General features: G+C 37.2%; 1 protein-coding gene across 1 annotated transcript in view; it reads left to right on the top strand.

Annotated features, from left to right (window-relative positions):
- GRID1 (glutamate ionotropic receptor delta type subunit 1) overlaps window positions 1-26,201 on the top strand; it is a 544,815-nt gene that overhangs the window by 400,015 nt on the left and 118,599 nt on the right. The window contains exon 5 of the mRNA XM_056350722.1: window positions 17,278-17,331. Within this exon, the coding sequence (XP_056206697.1) occupies window positions 17,278-17,331 (54 nt within the window). The remainder of the gene's footprint in view (window positions 1-17,277; window positions 17,332-26,201) is intronic.

The following is a 26,201-nucleotide window of genomic DNA, read 5'->3' as shown; positions in this document are numbered from 1 at the left end:
AATACTTTTGCTTGGCTTTTTAAAGCTGGTGAAGACTTGTTTTGCATGCTTATTTCTCACAGCACCGTTTTGGGTGCACAAGGTCACCCCCTTGAAAAACAGAGAGGGTGAGAGCTGGGGAATCTTGTCATTGGCTCCATTGCAAGTACAGAGGCAGAGCTCTCTGAGCAAGGAGTCTCAAGTATGAAGAGATGTTGGCGTAACCAAAACTGAGTAAAAAAGCTTGGGTAGGAAATTAAAGTATTTTTTAATATATCTAATTAAGTCTAATATACGTTACTTAGCCAACACCCAGAAAACAAGAGTGACATGTGGCTCAAAATACCAGGTTTTGTCTTTTGTGTTGAAAAAAGCAAGACAATCAATGGTGTAGGAGTTTTGCGCAGCTGCTGTAGACTCTTCAATCTATCTGGGGAGGCAAGAGGAAAAAGGTGGTATAGAGACAGAGGAAGAATTCTATGTTTGTAGAGTTTTGTCTGCAGATGGGGACAAACAGCTCCATCTGTCTTCAGGTTTGGAACGGCGGAAGTGGCTGGTGAGGCTTTCAGAATAAAGACAGGTTGGGTACATGTAATTAATTTGGGAAATAAATCTTTCTCTGAAATAGGGAGTATGAAGTAGCTAAGGGAACGCAAAATGATAGCATAGGAGTGTGCTGCAGTCTTCTCACTTGACTGATACTTTTTTCTGTTTCAGCTGCGCGGCACAGATAGGTGAGTTATGTCTTGTGTTTGTTGAAAGGGGCAGGAAGAAGTCAGCTGACAGGGAGACAGCCAAGACACAGACTTTAGAGAGAATTGCTGAACAGACTTAATGAAAAGAAACAGGGAACAATGGGAGGTTAGGGAGGGTGATGTTTGAGCATGGTACATAGGCTGTGGTGAGAGGCAATTAGCACAGAGCTCAGCCATGAGGTATCTCATCTGACACAGCTAAATGGTGAAACGTGCTCTCGAAGGCAAGGCAATGGCAAATCTAGCGGGGGAAATGGCTTCTGTCATATATCCCAGCAGTGTTGCCCTGGCTGGGAAAGGCACCTTTCTCCCAGAAGACAACAAATGATGACAGAAAATGTGTGTATTTGAACTGTTCCAGGAGGGCCTCCCTCCTCTGTTTTCTTATTGCTAAAGCCACAGAAAGGAATGAGTACATGACAGAGACAGAAGAGAAACAACTGTGTGGTCTAATGATTTATATTGATATCCAGGTAGGTGTGTAATGTGACCAATAAATCCTGCTTCCATATAGCCAAACTTAAAAATCAATGGCCGAAACATATGCAAACAATTTTTGTTAGTGTAGCTACTAATGAAATTCTGCTGTTCTATATGATGCAGGTCCTTGAATAGTTGCAACAGTGGTTTGCCTGCTTGTGTCAGTCTTAGATTTACAGCATTTTGTACATGTGTATGTGTGTGTGTATCTGTCTAAATGTACATATATAATATGGAGTTAGTTATTCCTGGACATCAAACTTGAGAAGATTTGCTGATATTTATTCAGGAATTTTATGACAAATCTGGGAGCCAATTTTTCTGAGTTCCCAATTCAGTTTGGTGAGGACAAACTTTGTTTAAAATACTCTTTAAGCTTAGGGCTGGATGATTTCGGCGTTACTACTGGACTGGTTTTCTTCCCTCCATTTTCCTCTTTCTGCTTATGTGCCTGTCCTCAAGACATCTGTGTGGGTATATGTATATGCAGGAGTATGTCCACACGAATGCGCACATAAACAAACACGTGTGTATCTACCCAGGGAAGGGCAGGGTGGCTCTGTGTTGTGGCTGTACAGTTCTGGGTATGAGCTTCAGACTCATGAAGGAAAAATACTTCTGCCACCTTCTGGCATTCAACCGAAAACAATCAAAACACAGGCTTAAGAGTAGCTGCAGGCATGACACAATAGGATATAATTTGCAAGTGCAAACTCACAGTGATGCTGTTGTAAGTTAAGGTTTTGTTTTCAGTTTGAATGCTGTAATAGAGACATAAAAGGCACAGGTTTATGTGCATAGCCAAGAGTGCACAACTTTAAAGTACTCTTTCAAGCGGAGATGCCAAATGGAACCATGGTAGGAATGGTTTCTGGTGAGGGCCTCTGGGACACTGATAGAGTAACTCCAAGTGTGTGTCGTCTTTATGCTCTTCTGGAGCAGAAAGCAGCAGGTTCAGCACATGCTTTGCTGTGATAAACCCATCTGATGCTACTGAAGGCAAGAAAGGATCCAGATTTTTAAAGCAGGGATTACTGTTGAAGCTTTGAACAAGGACGAGTGACTTGAGCTCCTTTTTGTGTCATGTATTGTGTGTGATGTTTATCACGCACTTGGTCTCTGTGCCTTTATTTCCAGCTACAAAAAAAGGTCTAATAGTGCTATGTTATTATTATCTTTTTCCTCTGTTGTATTGAATTATTTTTTTTAATATCATTTTGGGCTTACCAGTTCAGACTGATACCAGCCTGATATGAACACCATGCACAGTAAGTGGAGTGTGGGCTTTTCCCCTCCCCAGAATTCTTTCATACCTACTTTCATCAAGAAAGTAAGGCATAAGATTTCTTTGCTTATGTTTGATGGGTAATTCTTTGTAATAGATAGTCTTTTGTAAGGACCTATTGACTGAGTTACTTTAATAAATCAGACAGACTAACCGGCTCTTAATATAATCTTCTAAATCTATCATTTTTGTAGGCTTTGAAGCAGTATTTCACAAACAGAAGACTCCCGAGCATGAAATCTCATCCCCCTTGACTTGAATGGAGCTATTATTAATCCCATATTACGTTATTAATTCTCAAATCATTTAGTTTTCATGGAATACCATTTTTTTTTTAATCTAAGTTCTTCAGAGCTGAAGTAAACCGTTGCCTTTTCTTAGCCCTAAATTTAGAATATAGCAATTCAACTACCTAAACAGACTTTGAAAAATTACTTCTTTTTTTGGACAGTCAAGCTTTAGTAAATAATAAAGATTATGGTAGACATTCCTTATCACAATGGTAAAGGATTACTGCTTTTGTACTTCTTGCTTTAAAAAAAAAAAATTAGAACACCTTAATCTTTTAAAAACAATTTGGGTTTGGAAAAACAAATTGCATTAAAACTGACAAGATGCTTGCCAAGTTCCAGGAGATGCAATTTGGAATGTCTGAGATATTAAATGCTGAATGCCTGAGTTCCTAATAGAAGCAGGGACTCAATATTAACTCTTTAAGCTCTGCTGTAGTCTATAATGTAGAAGGTGCATATTTTTGTTTCTTTCTTATAAAACCCAGAAGGCTGCTGCTGGGTTTCTGTACTGTCTCAGCGGTATCAGATGAGAAATGAACTCCTGGCTTACTTGCTCCTGTCTCCTGAGAACAGAGGCCACCATAAACACATAAGTATATGTTCTATAATCACTTGATATATTCTGTAATTATATATAAAAATATATATCTTAATATATTCTGTGATCACATAAACTGATCATGCACTGTCTTGATATTGAAATATATATTTTGGCCTGTCACTACTGTTGTGAGATGGATTCAGAATCTCACTGTAACACTTCAAAACCTTTGTATTCTCAGCCAGAATATATCCATGATCCTACTTGTCTTTGTTGCTAGCATGGCTGCATGAGTTTAGCACTTGGGATGCTTTGAGATTTATCCTCCTGAGGTATTTAAAATAGTACTTGAAATACAGCAAGAATATTGTTGATTGGCTCTGCTCCTGAACTATCTGAACTTAAACTCTATTCTCAACCTGCCGTTGAGTGCAAGAGTATCTCTCTGTTGGTATTCATACTTTCTTACGCTATTGATAACATTTCAGCTGATATAACTTAGGGTCTAATTGTTCATGCACAAATTGCTAGATCAAAGACAATAAACCTCTAAGAAACCTCTGGTGTTTTTCAAACCAATGAAGATTCAAATAATAGCAATTTTTCTTTGTTGTTGGTCCCTGAGTACATGACCTTATTTTTCATAGTAGCGAATTTCACCATAATTATGTTATCTGGTTTCAGAAGTCATCATATTTTAAATGCTCTCTAAATATCTCTGTATTTATCATACTTCCTAGTTTTCCATTATAGTTAATTCCTTTAATTGTATTTGTCAGGATCATTAGTGATAATATTAAATAACCAGCTAAAGCTCTCAGGTTCAAAAGGAGTGACTGCTGAGAAAATAGGGTAACTGAAAAGCTCAAAGTCTAAGGATGACAGAGGAAATTTGGAATTTCTTTAAGGTCTTCTATCATGAAGCTAGGAACCTTGTCTGTACTTAGCTTCGTTTAACTCACAATTGCACTATCCAACAAGATCAAATATATAACAACTTTTTCCTCTGGATTTAAGATTTTAAAATTTATTAAATGCATACCACTCCTGTAGAACTTTTTAATAGGTAAGTGTTATTCTTCTGTATTTATCTTTGACTGCAGGGCCACTGTCCCAGGAAGTCTTTCTTTCCTTTACTATACTCCCCCTATACTGCACAGAATTAGTCTGTTTTGCCATGATGTCCCTGTAAATTTCTTCATTGTCTGTTGTCTTGCTATAAATATCGTTCCACTTCTGACTCTAATGTCATAACATTTCTATTCTTCTCATTGCTGTTTTTATATCTTGCACTTCCTTCACTGTTTGAACATGGCTGTTAGTATATCCTCATTAACAGATATTTAGTCTCACAAAATAAAAGTGGTTTTAGAGACTGAGCCCTGTGTGCTTTTTTTTCTTCTAGTAGTTTCAGACTTAGTCCTCAAGGCCAGCACTGAAAGTCTTATCTGAAAGAATCACCTGAAAAATGGTTCATTTTAATGAGAATACTTTTCAGTGGTTACATTTACTGTTTCCTTTTTACAAGTCTGTTCTTCATTAGTGCATCCTACTTTAATTTGCGCTGTGCATCTATCTCACCTATCTATAAATACTCCTTTATCCAGCAGCAAATTTACAATGACACCCAGCCTAAGTGAAGAAAGATTTTTTTTTCTTGTTTCTTTTCTGTATCAAAGCTATGCTTCTTGTCCTAACTTGCTGACCTCTTCCGTCTGTGCTCTCCGATGACAGGCCAGTCAATTTGTCCCTCATGCAATTCAACAGTTCCTGGGATTGTGTGAATCTCCAATCTTCTCAATTTTATTTTTCCTTCATATGGTTTGTGATTACTTCCTACCTCCCCTGTTCCCTCTCCCCTCTCCTTCATTTATGTTTTTTAATCTTCTCTGTGTTGTCCTCAACACTCATAGGTCTCAGCCCTTAGATTTTGTTTTCCTCTGCGCTTGTAGGTTTCACTGGGTATCTTTTTAAGCATGTCTGTTTGGTCTGTGCAGCATTTCTGTTTCTCTGTGCAGCTGTCTTGCCCTGTTACCAGTTTTTTTTCTTGCCAGATTTGGTCACTCCTCTGTCTTGTCTTTTTCCCCACATACTCCAGGACTTTACAACTCACATCATGTCAAATTGATATTTTCTCTTCTTTCCTGTTTGTTCTCTTAAAAAAATATCTGAATCTCTTCCATGTCTCCAGATGCAGCTCTAGTCCTTAGTTCTTCTCTTCCACACTTTCTATCAGGTGATAGCATTATCTTCATATCAGGTGACCACTTAAGGGTGTGTCTTTATTAAGTTTTATCAGCTAGTCACTTTTTTTTTTGAGCCTGTAAAAACAGATGTAACACTGTTATAAAAATACAGTCCAGTCCATTGTCATGTTTTTTTTTCTCCTCTCTTTATCGTTAAAGTCTCTCAGACTTCCCATCTTGACACCACCTACTTTTGACTTTCTAAGACACTGTCTTTTAAAAATTTTCCCCAGGTAAAATCTTTTTTTTTTTTTTTTTTTCCTTTAAGTTTTGCACTTAGACTACTCATCAGCCATAGCCAAAGATACCTGTAATATACTCTCAAATACATGGCCTTTGTCTTAATCAAAAGTTCAGTGTCCCTAAGTAGTTTCTGTGAACTGGGAAATTTTGCCACACTCTGGACTATGAAAAAAAACCAACCCTGTTGTCAACTAATAGACTTGGTTCCTGTTTCCATCACCCACTGATTTTCCCTTAAGGGGGATGACTTTCCTGCCAAATCCCCTGTTCAGCTCTATTTGTTGTATAGTTGCACATGTTGCTTCCAATTTAATTTCAGAAAAAGAAATTAACATTTGTTGGATGCTTTCATGTATTAGCCTGAAATCTGAATCCATTTTCATTGGCTATACCTTGAAACATTTTTTTTTTTTCCTAGTCATAGTTTGTCACACACACAATTGTTAAATTAAAAACTGTGTTCACCCCATAATGTTTGGGGACTGTTGGTTTGGATTTTTTTCCCCTCAGCTTGTTGTAAGAGGCTTACAACAGAGACTCATGGTCCTCTGTATAAATCATTCTACGTAAATTATTTACCATATAGTGTACTTTATTTTTTGTCAGTGAGGTGTAGGCTATGTTAATGAGATGTGATGGAAGTTTCCCTTGTGAATCCTTTCATACCTGCATGGATGAAATTATAGAAATCAGTGCTAAGGAGAGCATATTATCAGTCAAATAGGTTCAGATTTTAAAATTAAACCCCTATTAGTTTCACTTTTTTTCCCCTCTACATTTGTATGGAAGCTCAGGTACATGGAAATTCTAACAAAAATCTGTGTTTGTCTAAATTCTACCTCAGAAACAATGGAAAGAAGGTTGCAGTAAAAATGCTAAAAATTATTTGGTTTCAAGAACAGAATCAAGGCATAATCTGTAATGAATGCTGGTTTCCCTGGAGTCAGAAGATAAGCTGTTGCTCCCGACAGTCAAAAACCCATTTGCCTATAACTTTGGAAATGCTGTATGGGCTTGTGTTAGTTAGATGAAGCGGAAATTGTTTTTAAGAATGAAATACATATTTTTAAATTAATAACTTTGCTACACTCTTCTGAATAACTGTAAGCATGTTTTCCAGTGAAATCTGCTCATGCCCCATTACTGTAATATATATTTTTAATATCATTCTTGCTGCCAAAATTAAAGCTGAGAAAGACTGGCAATAATGAGATAACCATGGGGGCTCCAGTGCAGCTCTGCAAGCTTTGAGAAAGTGCGGGTGCAGGACATCGTGGGTTTTGACCCAAATGGTAAATATTTGAACACCTGCTTGGAAGAAAAATCTGTGAATAAAAAGTAAACTTCCTTGTGCCTGCTTCCCATCGGTGTGTGCTGCATGCGTGCACTGTGCGAGGGGAGTGCTGCCTCTGCTTACCTTTGTTTTTAGCCTGTAAGGCTTTGCATAAAGTCATTAAGACTGTGGACATATGAAGGGAGAGTTAGTCCTTCCATTATAACCATTACTACTCCCCAAGGGTTTCTTTTCACCCTAGAGCAGCCTGAAGGAATTATCACGTACACAGAAGCCAAGTATCCTCATGCTGTGTGAAGGAAAGCAAATATTCTTTTCTCTTGGCAAAGCTGATCAGGAAAAGTCTTCTGGCTTGAGATGGTTAAGGTGATTTTTAAGGTATTCTTTAGTGCTCACATGGCCTTTGGCACAATTTGTGCATGCAAAATGCACTATGACTGACAAGAAGGTCCTCAGACCTGTAAGAATTTTGCTTTAGTTATGTATTTATTTTGCAATTTAGAATTAGACTGCTGTAGGCAGAAAACAACTGGTTTGAACTTGATTATGTTTGAGGCTGAGGCAGGACTAGTGCCATCTTCTTTCCTTTAAAACCTGACAGGATTTTTAAGGAATTTGAGAGAAGAGATTGCATGTATGCGAACAGATGAAAAGATGGATAGTGGACAGGGTAACCTTTGATGTCAATGTACCTTTCCAAGTTCACAGAATTTTAAACCCCATTACCTAGGTAAATAACGACTTTGCAGTGTGATTGGCAACTTTGTGCCAGAGGCAATAAATCAGCATTAAAACCGTAAATTTATGAAAATGAAAGTTGAATCTTCACGCTATAGCTGGTTCTTTCAGTTCAGAGTTTATGTGATACAGGATTCTGGGAGCTTCAACTATCATGCTGTCGATACAAAGCATACTTCTTTTAAAAGAGGAAATTAGGAATGTGTAAGTTGTGTTTTCACTGTTTGGTGTTGTGTGCATGTTAGAAAGCCAAGAAGTTTGCATCTTCTTTTAATGATATAGTTACCATCTGCTGGTTTACCTACAAAAAGATCAAATTCTGGAACACTCTGTGCAAACTCTATAAAGTTAAATTGAACTTCCATTGCAAGCTGAAGTTGGAGCATAAGCTGCTCTTTCTGAGTAGAGCTCACAAAGCACGGTGTATGAGGCTGGTGGTATGTACTGATATGTATTATACCCTGTCTGTGGAACAGCTGCTTATCATGAGAGTAGAGACCAATCACCCATGCTGAAAATAGGTTTATTTACCCGGGGTCTATGCCTGGAAAGGCATTTTCAGCCTTTGTACCTATGTCTAGTGAACCCCATGTAGGCATTCCAAACAAACAGAAAACTTAAAGTGCTAAACTGTTTTGGTGGGAATTTCTTCTCTTAATGGGAGTTAGGAGGAGAACCAAAACAAATCAACTAAAAAAAAACCCGGGCTCCAAATGTTGTCCAGTTCTGATGAATTTTAGTTTGTTCTCTGGAGTTTGGCTCTTTCAGGAGTACAGTTCTTAACAAAACATTACAAAATGGTCTCTAAATAGCTGAGAGTCTTACTAGAATACAGATGTACAAACCTGTTATCTTCAAAAAGAAATTCAGTGTCTAACTGAGCAAAATGTAGTTATTCTTTTCAAATATTTCATTTTGACTTCAAAGTCAGCTCTGTGTAGCTCTGGTAAAATTTTAAGTAAAATATTTCTGAGAGACTATGTTCTGTAGTGAACATTAGATTTATGTCTTTACAGAAATGTTGCTCTCTGACAGCTGTGTGATTATCTGGTGTCACCACTGTGCCACATAATTAAATGGTCAACAGTTACCACATTTATAAATAGTATGTGACATTTGAGCTTTGAAAAGTAAATTCTTACTGAATGCTTTTGGAAGAGTTCCATATACAGTACTTTTATGCATCATTCAGTGGAATATGCATCGAACGGCATGGCAACAGAGATTTAATATAATAAGCATTACCTATAAAACTGGGAATAAGATTAAACAGAAATCCCAAGGCATTTCATTGAAATGATTAAGGCTAAAACAATAGGCAACGTCACATATATTACAGTAGTTACTCAAGAGCATTACAGTCATGTAGACAGCAGAAACTGAAGCATATACTTTCTCTTCTCCCACTCTTGCTTATATTTTTCATGATCTCCAACAGTTCTCTTGATCAACATTAAAATTTTATGTAGGTTTTCTTTAGTGTATAATTTTTTTCTGATCACCTATGACCTAAGTAACAGGCAACTGGTGCAGTACAAACTTTAAAATATATCATTAGTGTATTGCAGTTTGGGTTATTATCAAATTATATTGTGAAAAATGGCATGTATGCCTTCTAATTAGCATTCCTCAGCTGTAGGGGTGTGTGCTAAAAGCTGGTGAAGGTTTGGGTCACATCTACCCCTGTTTGAAATGCCTTATTGACAACTGAAAATGGAACTCAGTTGTGGATGGCAGTTGCAGGAATTTGATCTAGAATGTATTTTTCTTTTTTTCTTTTTCTTTTTCTCCTCCACAACCCCCACCCCGTTTTTTATTTACTTATTTTTATTTTCCCCTCTTTTTCCTTTATTAGGTTAAGCTATTTAGCTTATTGAGGAGCTGAGACAGAGGTCAAGGACTATCTCATATCATTTGGAAGAGAACATAAATTATTGCAGAGGTTTTGAGGAACAGGAATACCGAGACAGCTATCTCTGACTAACGACCAGACGTACGATTTGCAGAGTGTTAAGAGATCTATATGACCAGTTTGGCCTGCTTTCTGTGGGAGAGTCAAGCTGAATTTGCCAGTTAAAACACCTTCGAATCTCACCATGGCCTTTCAATAATTACTTGTACTTCATCAGTACCACTGAGGGAAGAATAGCTTTTCTTAGCAATGCAGTTCTGCAGAACAGTAACAAGGAGACAGCAGGATTTGTGTTTTAATGTAACAGTACATGATAACTTGAAAAAACATCCCCACTAAGGGAGGATTTTTAATAATGTTTATAGAGTGTAGACCAAGAATGAACTAATATACACCGTGAATTATCGAGAAATGTGGTTGTTAAAAGCATACTATGCTTGTGGTTCATTAATCACTTGTACAAAGCTAATATGTACCAAGATACGGGATTGACAGCTTCTGTTGTAAGTGTAGGGAAATTAACCATATCATTGATGTGAGGAAGTGATCGCTGAAAGATAGGGACTCTGTCAGCATGCCAAGTGTTTTTTAAAAAGTATCTACACGTAGATTTCTATGAAGATGTTCAGAAAAAGGAAGAATATAGAACTTCTGTCAAAAACATTTTTAAAAAAGTACAAGTTCTTCATGGAGAATGATGTTCAGTAAGAAAGGGTCAGATTCAGTGGATTTTCTGATCTGAAAAAAGTGTGTCCTGGAACCTCTTTAAATGCCTATTTTACCATTTAGAGAAGGAAGAATGTCATATTTCACTTTGAAATGACATTTTAATTAACCTGTATTAAATGAGAAAAGCAAACTTACAGCACTGATTCAGTTTCCTGCAACTGAATTTTTTTCCCTTCAAGATTCTTAGTCCAAGACATCCTAGTTTTATGTTTTTTCATGTAGAGTTCAGATGTTGTACCATGGCCTGGAAAAATTTGTTTTAATCCCTGTACTAATGATACCATGACCAATAAAGCTTTAGAAACAATATCAGGTTGGAATATTCTTTAGTACACTATAAGAATTATGAGATTTAAAAAAAAAAAATATTTATATATAAATATCTTTATAAATATTTATTCTGGCTTGTAATGCTTATTTTATTTATTTATTTTAATCTATTAATTATTGTAGCATTTATGCTCCTCTGGAGATACTGAGCCAAGAGGTATTTACTTACAATGCAAACAAAAGAAAGGTTCTAATGAAGACCAAAGATCTCAGTAACGGCTACAGAGAAATTGTTTTTCTGTGAAGTTCTGTTACCTATGTAATTCACTCCTGGATGAGAACTTCACTATTTTAATTTAAGAAGTTTCTAAATCTAAATCAGGTATCTAGGGTGTATAGACTGAACCCATCTGCTTTACCAGAATTGACTTTTTCGTATCTCCTATCTTAACTTACTTGTATCCAAGACATACGCAAAACTTCTCAGATAAACAGGTGCACTTTGTTACTATCCAATTAATTACTGTCAGATCTGTTGCATTAGAAACTTGGTCTCTGTCTCTTCTTTGGAATCTAAACCAGTTCCCTGATTCCTAGGACGCTTCCCCAGACATTTAAATCAAGACAAAATCATTTAAAAACAAAAGAAAAGAAAACAAAACCCAAGTCCTCCTGCAATGAAACCCAGCAGCTGGAGGTGGGTTTCCCTCAGGCTTACATAATGCTATAAAGAAGGTAGTGACTTTTCTTCTTACCCATCGCTGCTTTACTATAGTAGATTTCAAAATGGTTCTGAAGAATGTTGCTTATTTTTTGTGTGGGGAAGAAAAGACAGTAGTTAAATAATTTATCTAAGGATGAGAAGGGGGAAAAAAAAAAGCTTCTTTTTGAAGCAGGTCACTGGCCTTGACCTTGCTTGGAACAAAGAGCTGGAAACAGTTTTCTTTTGAAACCTTTCCAGTGCCAAATGTAAAGTGAGCAGGTAATGAATTGTAAGGGATGAAACTGATGCCTTATGAAAGATTTGCAGAGCTGTGTGTTGTGGTTTAACCTCAGCCAGCAACTAAGCACCATGCAGCCACTCACATGACATCATATCGTATGGAGTGTCCCTTTGGGTCAGCTGTCCTGGCTGTGACCCGTCCCGGCTTCTTGCACACCTCCTCCTTGGGAGAGCATGAGAAAGTGAAAAGTCCTTGTCTTAAAGTAAGCACTACTTAGTGACAGCTCAAACATCAGTGTGTTATCAACATTATTCTCATACTAAATCCCAAACATAGCATTGTACCAGCTGCTAGGAAGAACATCAGCTTTATCCCAGCTGAAACCAGGACACTGAGAATTAGACATGATTACTTACTTTCCCAAGCCCTTCTTTTCTTATACCTTCATTATGAATAATAGAGAAGAAAAAGAAATAAGAAAAAAAAGAGGTTTGTCTGTCATTGTCATGCTGGTTGCTTTAGAAATATGAAGGGAAAGATGACAAATGACCTCAGAAATTTGTGATATTTTCTTTTGATGAAGGCATATCTATGGGCGTTTTTACTAATTTTTAGTATTAAAGCTGAGCTGGTGTATTTCCTAACCTTATGCCCCACCATCCTGGTCTCTAAGAAGAACTCAGGTCTCTTGCAGGCTCTTTCTTCAGATGCTCACTGGCTAGCTTGCTCTGTGCCTGGTTTTCTGCTGCACGCATCCTGGGGCTGGCCATTGGCAGCCAGTGTGGTTGGCAGGGGGCTGCGGTGGGGCTGCAAGCTGGACTACAGCTGCACAGGAGGGGCTCTGTAACGGGGCCTGGCGCCTGGGCTGTGCTCTTGAGATGCTCGGCTGTGTCAACACACGGCGCTCACCGCACTGCCGGTGTACCTGCTTTCTGCTGCCAGCAGTAATTAGTCATAGGATGGCAATAATTTTGGGTTTGTGTTCTTTTGGTATCTCTTAGGGTGCTCTCTGCAAATTATTTTCTAACTGTGACCTCCCTGCTTTACCCTTTCTTTCATTTTCTTTCTGGAAAGCTATGATGCTTTTTATCTTCCCCATTAAGGTAAAGGATGTGCAAGTAATACCCTTTACTACTTTGATATCCCTCTTAGCAAAACACTCTGGTGGTTCTTTTATGTCATGGATTTCAGGGTGGCAGCCCTTGTTTCCAAAAATGTAGACACAACAGGACCATCTGTGTTTGCCATCTGCCATGACATTTCCTACTAGGATCCTGGGGTTGGTTATGGGTCTTCCAGACATTCTATTGCCTGTCCCCCTGGGTACACAGTAAGGAAGCAACAGGTTGTAGCTGTAACACAGATGCAGGTAAGCCTTAAACCCTTCAGCACATCCTGCTGCCACTGGAACACAGTCTGCCCGTGTCTGTTTGCACACCCACCAGCATCTCTCTAAGATGTGTCCGGCCACTTACCTCCACGTTCCTTCCTATACAGCTTGCCTTTGCTGGTAACGCCAAAGTGCTGACCTGGCAAAGCAGCCACGTATGGTGGCAAAGAACCTTCCCTATTACTAGCCAGCCATTTTATGCTTGGAAATGTTTTCAGTTTCAGAGTTTTTGAGAATGCCAGGGAGGGATTGTTTCTGTTCCTTCTCCGCACCCCACCCCCCACCCTTCTGCCTGCAGAATTGATTTATTTCTGAACATAGCAGTATTTATTGCTTACTTTCCTACTTCTCCTTTTAATCCTGCAACTGCCATTAGATAAAATAATGAACTGAGTTACTTATAAAGGCAATGTAAATATTTGTTCCCTGCTGTATTCCAATAAAATAATGTTGTCATAGATTATTGGCACTAAATTTATACATTTAAAAGTAAACAAAGTCATATACATGAAAATAGCTTTGATCATTTTTCATGAAGCATCTTATTCTTTTCTTTTATCATTGTTGGTATGAGATCTGAAATCTTAATGCTCATATTTTGATTTTCAGTGTCTCCCTATTTCATTTCTATTGCAAATGCTATCTATTGAGAAATTATAAACAGTTTTCTACATTCACAGCTCCCCTTTCCCTCTTCCCAGTCTGGCCCAATTCTGATAACATCGTTTACATGTTGTCATTAACAGTGGTCCACTGAGTGAGTTATAATTCTCTAGTTTGGGTTCTGCATCTTAACATTTAGATAATGAAATGTAGTTGGGGAGGAAGAAGAGCATACAGCCTCCAAAAAAACTTGTTTCCAAATTTGTGGAAGCTATTTGCTAGTCTAAGAGAAAATAAAGAAAAGATGGATGCTCTTTAATTTCCAGTGTGCCGTTTATCTAAAAAGCAGATTTTCTATTTGATAGAAGTGTTTTGAGGCATTACTCCCAAGTGTCAACTAGACCCTATGTACATATAGAGTATAAAAAGAACTAGGACATTTTGCACCTATGTTAATGATATTTTCTACAAAACAATCCCCATAACATATTTCAGCAAATGAATCCTGCCCTAATAGATGGCAGAGGTTTTTCGCAGCTATAGTGATCACACAAATTCCTAGCCTAGTTTCTTTAATATAGGGTGCATTTATTAAATAGGCTGTAATAGATCCCTCAGGATATTTCATAGACAATTTTTTTTCTTTTTGAATGGATGGAGAAACAAGCTTAAAAACATGGCAAGAACTTGAACAGCTTGAATAATTAAAAAATAATTAAAAATGGGTGATCATAATCTCCTAAGTGCTCATACTTTTCCTCTCTGAAGAAAAAGAAAGTCCATACATTACAAACATGTAATTCCTTTCTTATTCTGAGATCCCTGAATAGATTTTTCTTATGATTTCACAGGTCTCCAGGACCTCACTCTTCACACTGCTTAACTTCCATGAGCCTCCAGCAACACACATACAATACACCAGTGCTATTTGAAAGTTGAAACCTCTGACATGTATCTTTCAATAGTTCATTTTTGGATTCTTTAGCACATCAAGCCAGTAAATATGGTGCAAAATCTAAAGCACAAAATGCAAGAAGTTTCGGCTTCCTCTCAGCATGTTGGGGTTTAGAATAATGCTTCATGCTATGTGTTGCAGCTCTAAACAGAAGATATTTACAGATATTTAAACTTGTCTACGTACGGTTGCATTTCTAAATAAATTTCAGGCTTTTAGAGTGCAGAGCCATTGACTTCTGTCAATGTGGTGCTAAATGGTCTCGTACTCTGATGGCTGAAGAGAAACCCTTAGCAGCCTAAATCTGTGCACCTCATTTTAAAAAATCTGGTCCAGATATGTTTATCTAGAAGAATGAGTTACAGTAATACATTTCAGATTCCCTGGCTCTTGTGGCTCCCCAGACTTAGCATTTATTCATACAAATTGCTCACTGTTGCAGATAAATCACAAAATGTAGCCAATGCAATAACTCTGCACCTGAGCGTTATTTAGTTCTGCTTTGCTAATGTTGGCAGTACTTTGCTTTTCCTCTATATGTTACAGCACCTGGGTATTTTGGCTTTGTCTGAATATGTTAGAGGGGTGAATGGGGAGAAAATCTACATGGTTTTGCCCAGGGTTTCTTATTACTACTAGCTTTCCTAATAGCTGCAATTCTTCAATTAGGTGGTCAGTTTAATTTTCCTGCCTGCTTAAAAGAAACACAAGGGAGACAATTACCAAATGAGATAATTTTTGACTGCACACTTAGGAGAGGATTGTCTTGTCAGAAGTGTTGTCTCTAGTGGTTCTCATCTGCTTTACAACAGGGGTAGTTAATTTCCCATAATGCTGTTTATGATGATGATGAGAAATACTGTGCTGTGCCTGTGTTGATTTTTCTCTTTTCGACTTGTTTGCATTTTCTCTTTTGGGATTTTTGTCTCCTTAAATGAGTACTTCCCCTTGTGGACATTAGAAATAGGTATGTGTGTTGCCCACAATTTTCTTGTAGGTTAGTGTAGGCTGCACAAATGACTAAAATTTTAAAATGTAGTTATTAGGAAGTAATTTATTTATTTATTTATTTATTTTAACCACAGTATAAACTAAAAGTAAAAATGTTGGTGTTGGTTACTTAGCCAATTTTTTGTTTGCTTTTTGCTAGGAAGAGGTAAAGTATCCCATTTGCCCATATTAAGGATGGATATCTTGTCATTTCACTGCAGCCTTAGAAGTCCTGGGCGTTTATTCTAAGCCAGTCATTTGTAGTCAGTGTCATGAGAGAAGGTGATTCATCCCATCTGACGCTAAATATCTGAGGGGCTTATTATGTAAATGTGTTCTGGAGAGGAAGGTGGTTGATGATGTTCCTGCCCAGGCCAGAGCTCTACAGAGTCTTTTGTGCCAGTGCAATTGTTTTTTGAGGGCACGCACAACAAACAGGGTGTGGAAATTATCCAGGTTAAAAACCGGTAACTGGAAGTATTTTCTTCATCTGTATTTCCAGATTAATTTCAATCATTCATAGGACCATTTATAACATAGCAATAAGAATATTTAATTTCTTATTCAAGTTTAATAAATGGGGGTCATATTGACACAGAAGCAAGAAGTTGTTGAAGGCAGGGACACTTAAAAACTTTGTGTAATGAACTACCTACTGAAATACATGTGTGCTGGGAATGTCCTGTTTTATTAGGTGAGATGAATCCACAGTAGTTGTTTAACTGTGTGTTAAGCAGGATATCAGGAATATCATTATTACTGTAGTGTACATCTCTTGATGCTTGATATTGCTTTCTTAGACTATGAAGTATCTTGAAGTGAGCTTATTTATGTCAAACAATGGGGACAGTTAGAAATTTATATATATATCTTGCCAGATCCTTCCACTGAGGTCCTCAGTACTGTTTGTGCTATCAGTCTTTCCCAGTTTTAACATCTTAGTGAACCATGAGGGTTATATGTGTATGGATAAATATACTGCCTAATGAGATGGGCTGTTTCTTCATAATATGTAGTTATTCTCCAAATCCACACCAGGGATCCAGAAGCGTCCATGCAAAGCATAACTTTCTCTTGGGTCTTATGTAAACATGAAGAGAGGATGACTCATACGAACTTCACTTGAGTGTCTCAGAGTGGTGTTTCTAATTAAATAGGTTAGCTAAATGTTTAACTATCAGAGTTGTAATGGGGCAGAGGCAGTGTATTTTGGGAGGCATATTGAAAAGAAACCCAGCCTACTAGGGTGCATTAGAGATGTCATAGGGAAGTTAAATCTCATGCACTGCATGTTCAGTGTGCAGTTGTTCATCAGAGGATCCCTTATCATGCTGATGTACCACCCTGCTCCAATATGCTTTTATAGTGCATCTAAGGAATATCTTCATGACATAGGGTGCTTTGGTTTAGATACTGAAGTCGGAGAAATGCGACTACCACCCATCAGATACTGTTCCATGAAACAGCAGTGGAAGAGATGAAAAGAACTACACTGAAGCAATGCCAATAGCAATGAAAGCAATCAAAATGAGCTTTATAGTACATTTTTATGTAAGTTCTTTCTGGAATATGTTTCACATGTTTTATTTATTTTTATTATTATATTTCTTTTTATTTTTTTTTTTTTTAGGCTGTGGAAACCAACCTTGCATCAAAGGATAGTCACTGGGTCTATGTAAATGAGGTAAGAAAGTAAAAAAAAAACCAAACATAAGCTTGGTACACTTACTCATCACTGTCTTTTGTTTCATGTTTTGACACACCAAACTGAGCATACAGTCAGTATTTTTTGATTTTTGAATGGTACAAGATGCAAACTGTGGGTGTTGCTTGCCTGTCTCAGTTGAATTGACACAGGTTGAACACCAAAGGTCAAAATAAAGCTTTCAGTATACCTCATAGCAGCTGGGAGACTCTTTTTACCTTCAGGTTGACCATACTTCATTAGCCATTTAGGAAGCAGAGAATATCTCAAAACAAAACTCAAATACAGGCATCTATATATGCCAGTATCTCACCCTTCACTGCTATAAAAGCCTGCACTCAGAGAGTGGGAGAGGAAAGAACGCTGAGGCTAGCTGCAGGCTTAGCTCATTCAAGTATGCATTTACATGATACACAGGTTTTCTCTAGTGCAGAACTGTGTTGGTGTTTTGGCCAAGATCCAGGATGGGTTGATTTAAAATGTGATATTTCCTCTCTAAAGCAAATGGTATCCTGTTCTGCTACTATGATTGTTTATTTTAACTTAGTAACAGGATGCCCTAATGGTAATCGGTGCAGAGTCGTACTTAAAAAGCAATGGAAAGCTTGAAATATTGTACCATGTATGATAATATAGAAATCACTGACTGTTCAGTGATGAGCACCAATTGTGATGAGCACTATTTTATTTATTTCTGATTTTAATAATGATTCACTAAAACATAGTAAAATAGCTAAGTTAAAAATAATGGGCTTCACTGTTTTGTTTATATATTATAAATGCATAGCCTCTAATTTAAAAACCAATTCCTTTTTAATTTCTCATTCCTTATTTTGCACCTAGCTAATAATTTTGCATAGGCTACTTTTAATAGTACCTATAAATTGTGTTGTGTTGCATTAGAAAGGTTCTGTAATTAAATAGGGGTTAGGGAAAGAGAGTGAAATCTCTGCTTACAAAGGCTTTATAAATTCCTTCTAGTCCTTGTTACGTTTAAATACCTCCTGATTTGTCAGCTGCAGTAATGACCCACTACAAAATATCAGTAAGATGCCCAGAGAGTCAGTGTTTATATTCACATAAAGATAACACAGTACATGTTTCCCTAAGCATTTATAGAGAGGGAGTGTTTGTGAATTTGTTATTGCTGCCGTTATTGTTCAGATGTTAAAACTCACTTCATGAAGCCTGAATCTGTAACATCACAAATAAAAATCTTCAGCTCTCATCCATAAATATGTGCATGTGTACCCAAACTCATCACACAGGGTGTCCATTTTGCTTTTATTTTGGGAACTTTTATTTTTTCTCTGTTGTGCCTAGAGACTGGGAAGGAAAGCTATGATAGCAAAATGTAAATCTAAAGTATCACTTTTTAGTGAAAAATATTAGTGCACATACTTATAAATATCTCAAAATGCATTTAAATTCAACCAGAGAATTACAGAAACTTTTTGAATTCATGAAACTTTGGAGAACTGTTTGTAGGGAAAAAAAGAGGAGGAAATACCTTGATTATCCTTTATTTAAAAGAAAAGTATTGGTCTTGGTGTGCTTAAAGCGACAGTGAAAAGGAGCTCTGTTAAGCATCCACGTGGATGTATCTGTAGAAAGATGGAGGTTCCTTAGGCTTCTTACGTAATAGTGTGCATACGCCTGTGCTAGCAGGAGGACAGGCTGATCATGCTTTCCATATACATGTTTCCAGTTGGTACTGGTGAGAATTGCGTGGGTACTTGATGGAAAATATGTTATTCCTTGGCTGGATATTGATTGGTGCAGTGATTTGCAGAATGGAATTAACGTTTAATTCCCAACAGTCAGATCAGCTCTTTCTGATGTAATTCCACATGAGTAACAAGCCGGATGTAGTCCATTCTGCAAATGGACCAAATACTTAGCCAGTCCTTTTTTTCTCCTAGGCAGATAGAAGATCCTACACTTTTCTGTTTACCCTGTGGTCGGTGCAACCTAATGATCCCACTGCAAGCAAAGAGAGGTATAGGGCTAATAAGAAGAGAACACGGTGACAATTATTTCCATTGAGTTTCCTTGTATGAAGAACATAAGGTTGTAAAAAGGCTCTTTTAGGCCTTTCTCACTTCAGGAAAACATTTAATGGCCTGGCACAGGTTAGACTACTGAGGTCTACTGATCTTGAGCATCTTCTCACAGTCTGCCCTGTCTGCCACCTCTTGTCGAGCCAATGAGGATCTGAGCCTTGGCCTTATCTTGCTGTAGTAAGAATGACTATATAGCATGGGATTATTTCAGTAAAAGATTTTATTATTGTCTTACTGCAGTTTAATCTACTTTACTCTCTCTGTATTGACAATACAATAAACATCTGTGGTTCGTTCCCCCCCGCCCCGTCCTTTTGTCCCATATAGCAGGATAGGAGTTAAGTTTTTGAGTTTGAATATATTTTATCACTTTAAGGTTGTTAGGCAAGCAACACCACCAAGCTTGTGATGAGTTAACTTAAAATATGGCTGGTAAGCTTATTACACAGCAAATGTGGAGTATAAGTGTTGGTCTCAAGTTACAGAGCTGTTCTGTCAAGATCCTGCATTTGCTCGGTTCCAATAACCCAAGTCTCTGTGCTAAGGCATCTGTTCAGTTTGAATGCCATTGGTGCAAAAGGATTCAGTCATCTTTAGAAAAAGGCTAGTGAATTGGGAGTTGGGTTGGTTCATTGATGGGGTTGAAAGGCTGGAATCTTACATGGCAACTCTTTCAGGATAAGAGAAGACACAGGGATGGGTCTTTGCAGGTAATATCATGCCGTCATATATCGTCTTCAAAGCCAAGGCCATAAAAACCTGTTTTAAAAATAGATATTTGTAAGTATGTCTACTTTTCTCATTTCAGACGTTTTATGTTTCCAACTTGCAGAGCTGTCGAAAGTAGTGGAGATTTGAGGGAAAAGAAGAAATGTGTTTCTAACCACTCTCCCCCTTTGAGATTTATATTTAATCATCTTCACTTCCATTTATCTAGAAATACTAAATCATTCCTTGCATTCATTTAGGTAGTGATTCTACCTGAATTCTGGGTTAAACGTGCCAAATAGCTTTTTAAAAGCAAGAATATTTGTGATTTCTGTACAAATCCTTGCAAAAGCAAACAACTCTTTGGAACAATGACTAATCCACGCTTAGCTTTGTCTCCAGAATAGTCCAAAACATTGTATTGAGATTTACTATGTTCGAGTTGACAATGACTAGATCTTTTGACCCTAAAGATCTGTTACAATCTATCTGGTTTTCTGCTTGTACCTTTGCTGTTTATGCCTTTTAAGTGTTGATGAAGTGACCTACCAGCTTTGATAGATTGGTGCTATTTCCTCTTGCAACATAACTGGCACCCCTCTTTTTTTGGGTGTTTATCGCTTGTATTTTTCCTGGTTTTCTTATTTTTATTTTTCTCTTATATTTCTTTCTCTTTGGTGCCTGACATCAAGCATCTCTGTCACTACCTCCTGACATTTTTCATTCTCCCCTTCTCTTTTTCTGCCTTTTCAGAGGAAATGCTGTGCATTGCCCAAGGCATACGTCTGTGGGAGAGGCACAAGAGCACTAGTTGAAACTGAATTTGTATGTGGTTGTACTAGGAGTAATGCTCTAGGAGTCGGTGTCTGGTTTTTTCATTAGCAGCAGCCGTATGTCTGGGGATATAAATAGCACTAGAAACCATGTTTCCTTTTTTGTGGGACATTTCACAGTTTTGAAAATTTCTCCATTCCAAGGTGAGAGAAAAGATAAAGAAATATTTCTGCAAAACTGGAATTTGGACTGAAAAAATATATTCCAATTAAACACAGTATTTTGTTCCCTCATATCAATATATTTAATTCCAATTCCAAGTTTCTAAGCTTTCATTATTTTTACATGTAAATTAGTAAAGTACACAAAACAATCTACTACACACAACTACTCTTCATGTAATGGAATGGGCACTGAATCTGACTGATAAATGAGTTGTTTAACCATTATTGCGTCCTTACTCTAATTCCTTTTCCAGCAAACTTTCATCACTATTCAGAAGCTTAATTGAAAGTTGTAAGACATGGTAGGACAAAGCACAAGGCTACTGGTTGAGATAGGAAATAATTTTTCACTAAGGACAGGACAATGTAGTGTTGCATGTCCAAACCATACGTGCTTGCTTTGAAGCTAAAGGAGAGGTGAGGATCAAACTTGTTCAATAGCTGTGTGGAAATACACAAAAGACATACACTGAGGAAGACTTTTTTTGAAAGTGTATTTTTGAAAGAAATATCCCAAAGACAAGAAATTGAAATAGTGGAGGATTTTCATTTCCCTGGCAGTTGGAAGTGTAATGCTGGGACACAGACAAGGCTTCACAATTTCCTGTGGTTGACAATGTTATCCCTACATGTTTAAAAAGTTAAGGCAGCTGTCAGTTCAGGTTTTGTTATGGCTAAGGAAGAATGGGCTAAGGAAGTCAGATGATAATTGGTGTGAAAGTGATCGTGAGATGGCATGCACTGTTTGAGGAAGAGGAAGAAGTGAGAAAAGGAGAATAGGGATAATGGATGTCAATGAAAAGCTTTCCCAACTTCACAAGTTTTGGCAGCTAGCAGTGCTTTTGGAAAGATGATATGCTGAGTTAAGGATGGCAAAAGAACAGTGGAGTTTGCTGAAGGTGAAGGCCTAATAAGGTATCGTTATGGTCCAAATTGGTTATCTTCACAGATCTTGAAATCAGAGAGGAATGCTAAAGAAAAAGTGGTGCAAAAAAGGCCTAAGGAGGAGTGTAAAGGTTGTAATGAACTAAATTATTATAAAATGAGGCTGAGGTGCAAATTGACTTATACCAGGGGTCATAAAAAGCAACAAGAAATGTTTAGATATAGCAGAAGATAAAGGAAAATGTAAGGTAATTTCTTAATGGGAAAATGAGGTTTTAATATTTTCACTGACTTACTGGATGCTGGCTTTATAGAAACTATTAATCATAACCACACTGTTAAAAACATATTGCAGTAGTTCCAGTTTATTTAATTAAATCTGAGGCACTCTGCCTGATCTTTCAACGTGGAGAAGTGCCATGTACTTCAGGTGTGGCTACAAAATGAGGTATAGCTGGTAAGCGTCTGCAGGAGCAACTTAGAATCCTTGTGGATAATAAACAGAATATCAGTCAGTACTGTTGCGATCTTGCAAAACAAGCAAATCAGATATATTACTGGGAAAATCCTCTGTAATATAAAGGAGCAATTATTTTGCTCTTCTTGACATCAGCTTGGCCTTGTTGGAACAGTATCTCAAATTTTGAGCAAGGCACTTTAAAACAAAGCAAGAGAATGCAGAACAATTTTGAAAATCCATAGAGCACATAGTATAATGAAAGCTCAACAAAATATGGCCCGTGAGGAGGGGCTCCAAAGCGTTACGTTTGTCTCCTATGAAACTCAGATGATAGAGCAAGGGTATAGCAATAAAACAAATATAATTAAAAGAAGAATATGATCACGTGTTCACTCTGGAAAGGTAAAGGAAATGCAATTTAATCTTCTGCAGTAAAAAATTAGATTGAGTATTGGGAAGTGGTTTATGATCTAAATATGATAATGAATAGAAACAGCTTTCTTGGTTCCTTTCTTCCATCTCGTCATCTCTGTCGTCATACCTGGTTCTGCTATTGTTTTTCATTTTTCTTTATTATGTTTTCCAACATCCTACTCACATTATATAAGTCTGCTAAATATTTCCAGATCTCAGTTTGGGAAGAGAAATACAATGGTATTATGAACACCCCTGTGTATTGTCTGATCTGCACCTTCTGTTCTAGGACTTTGCACATACCATTTTTCAATATGAGTATGGCAGTGACAGTTCATGCAAATATTCACTGCATATACTTCTATCAAATCATTTATTCAGTACTTCTGGTGGCAAACATGAAACATATGGGAACTGTGACTCACATTTGATTTCCAATCAGTGTGGAATTCCACCCTTCTCTGTCTACTGCTGAACAAGCTAGAGCAATTGCGTTTGATGAGATTCTGTCAGCCAAATCACTGGGGTAGCCCCAGTGATTTGAATTAGCCAGGGATGAACCTGGCATCCTATTTCATGATTATCAGTCATTTGAAATGGAGGAGTATATTACAATTGTATATAGTTTTGATGGAAAGATGCCTAGGAATGAATTACTGGCATTTTCAGTGCTTTAAAAATAGAATTCATTATGAGGTGTAAAGAAAGTCTGAAAATTAAAGGTTAGAGCTTCTACTTGACTACAGTTTTCATTTGTTGCTTTTCCACTGAATTGATTCTCATTGGTTCAGATTAACCCTCATCAGATCAGATACAAAGGGGTATTTGTTATTAACACAAAATAACTTCTTACTACCCTGATTCATTAGTCTTAGAATTACCACATTCTGTATGATATGGAATGCTGAAATTCAAACAGTTTTCACTTCTAAATTCTCAAACTGGAACTGTGGAAATAATGAGGAGAACTAGTGGAAATGTCATTGCTTTAGTTCCTCACTGTCTAAATAATCAGGTACTCTGTAGGAAAGAAATGTACTGGGGAGCGAGGGGAACCCTCACAGGTCAAGTACCAACCAATATGGGTATTTGTCATGTCCCAACACTGAAAGGGAGTTCTTTCTAATTAAAAAAAAAACAAAAAAACAACAAAACAAAACACTGTTATTTTGCAAATTAACAGTGTCATGCATTCTTCCATTACATTTTCCTGTGAACTACTGTAAAGTTTCCAGAATTAAGCTTTGTAAAACAGGGAGGAATCATACTCTTAACTGTCCTGGTAGATGCACTAGCACAGTTCCCAGTGTGTGTGTTCATGGGGACTGTATTTCTGTATTGCACAATTCAACATATAGTCTAATTCTATGCAGAGCATTTTGACTCTAAGGTTGAATAGGGGCTCATTTCTTTATCACTAAGAAAAGCTTGTGTTGTTACTTGTCCCGTTTAAAAACAAACAAACTCCAAACAATGCTGCAACACTGCAGGGTGGATAGCAGAAAGGTAAATTGTATTCATAATGGCTCTTGTAAAATGAAGGATGCTTTTTTATTAATAGAATGTAGTAAGCCAGCCAATCTTTTTGTACTAATCTGAGCTTTAATAACTAGGGCTTTTAAAAAAACATCAATAGCTTTATTTTGCTTCATATGTACAGTGCTAACCATAAATACATTTTAAAAAGTCAGGGGCTAGTTTGTTATTGGTGAAAAGCTGTTTTGAATAAAAATCCCAAAGAGCATGAAGCTAAAGAAATAGAGTATTATACAGATTCCAAAACCATAGGAAAGCAAATTATTCAGTAGTTAGAAGACAGCTGAAATTCTTGTAAGCTTTAATTGAAAAATAAAACTAAACTCTAATTAACATCCAGAAAAAGATGCTTTTGAATGTTTTCTTTTCAGTCCACAGAAAAGATCTGGTTTGGAAAAGCTGGAGACAGTGAGCACAGAGGAAGTACCATAGCAATTGCACCTGTAAAGTATTTGGTTAAATTCCTCCCAACTCTGCTGATACTTGTCAGTAGTAGTGGTCGTAGTTGAGAGGAGAAGGGAGAAGTGAATTAGGAAGAAAAAATCTAGTAATAAAAAGATTTGGAAATATAGCATGGGTGCATGTTTCATCAGTGGCGAGAAGCACTAGACAGGAAGTTTGAGTGCTAAGGGCCTTGGGGAACTCTGAGCCATGCTGAAATGATGTTATCCACATCACCTGAAGCTGAGTCAAAAGTTTTAGACAGCAGTTGACCTTTTTCTTCCTTTTTGGACAGATGATGCTTTCAAAATGATGCAGGTGATGCTCCCAACATATGAATTTCTATATCTTCAGCTGATTAATAAAACTTTCCCAGACTGAACGTAGGTGATCAGTCAGATCAAAGTGCAGGAAAAAATTATTGATGCTTTTTGCTTTCCCCTTTCAGACCGTTCACTCAAAACACATTTCTGCTAATCCTTTTCCTGACTCTATCTCAGTTCTTTTATTTCTGCTCTTTTCGTAGGTCCCTCCTCCCCACAATTTCACTGCTGTAAGAGGCAGTTTATTATATGAGGGACAAGAAAGTGTTCCATCACCTCTGTTCTGGTGTGACGTGTTTCTTTACTTTCCATTTCTATCCTGCAGCTCCATTGCTTCTGCCAATAGTTGTTTAAGAAAACAACTAAAAAAAAACTTTCATCACATCAGGCCTGGCCAGTATCCCTGTAGTTACTCATCCTCTTGATCTGAGAATCAAATGGCTTCTCAGCTATCATCTGGGCACTTCTTATTTTCCTCTATCAAATATTTTTCAAAGGTTGAGAAAAATGAGCAGAAAATAGAATAGTAATTATCAGATAAAGTCTATCTCAGCAATCTGCTTTTTCTCCGAGGGCAGCATGTAGGAAGGTGTTAGATAATGCATGATGAGCAGTGTTTTCTAGCACAGGGCTTGTAGAGTAATCTTTGGGAAACTTAATGACTTTGGAAGAAAGATCCTTTATGGATGCAATGTTTGTCCTTTACATTTATTTGGAAAATCTTTGTCTTTTCCCTAGAAACTCCTATATTATATACATTTTGGGTGATCAACCATCAGACCCATGAGCCTCTGCAACTTGTTACTGTTTCATTTTTACTTGAAAAGAACCAAGACTGTCTGGAAGACTGAAATTCTGCTCAGCCTTTCTCTACATATGGAAGTGCCAAAAGATTTATTTTATTTTATTTTATTTTTAAAGCATCAGTCTGTGTTATGATGCTTGTGTTCACTTTGGTAACAAGTTAATAAACTTTTTACACTTCCCTGTGCCTTATTTTTTCTTGAAAAAAAGCAGACTT

This window comes from Falco biarmicus, chromosome 9, assembly GCF_023638135.1.
Source record: "Falco biarmicus isolate bFalBia1 chromosome 9, bFalBia1.pri, whole genome shotgun sequence".
In the NCBI taxonomy this organism is placed as follows: domain Eukaryota; kingdom Metazoa; phylum Chordata; class Aves; order Falconiformes; family Falconidae; genus Falco; species Falco biarmicus.
The sequence above is the reverse complement of the archived record's forward strand: the minus strand, read 5'-3'. Positions and strand labels throughout refer to the sequence as shown.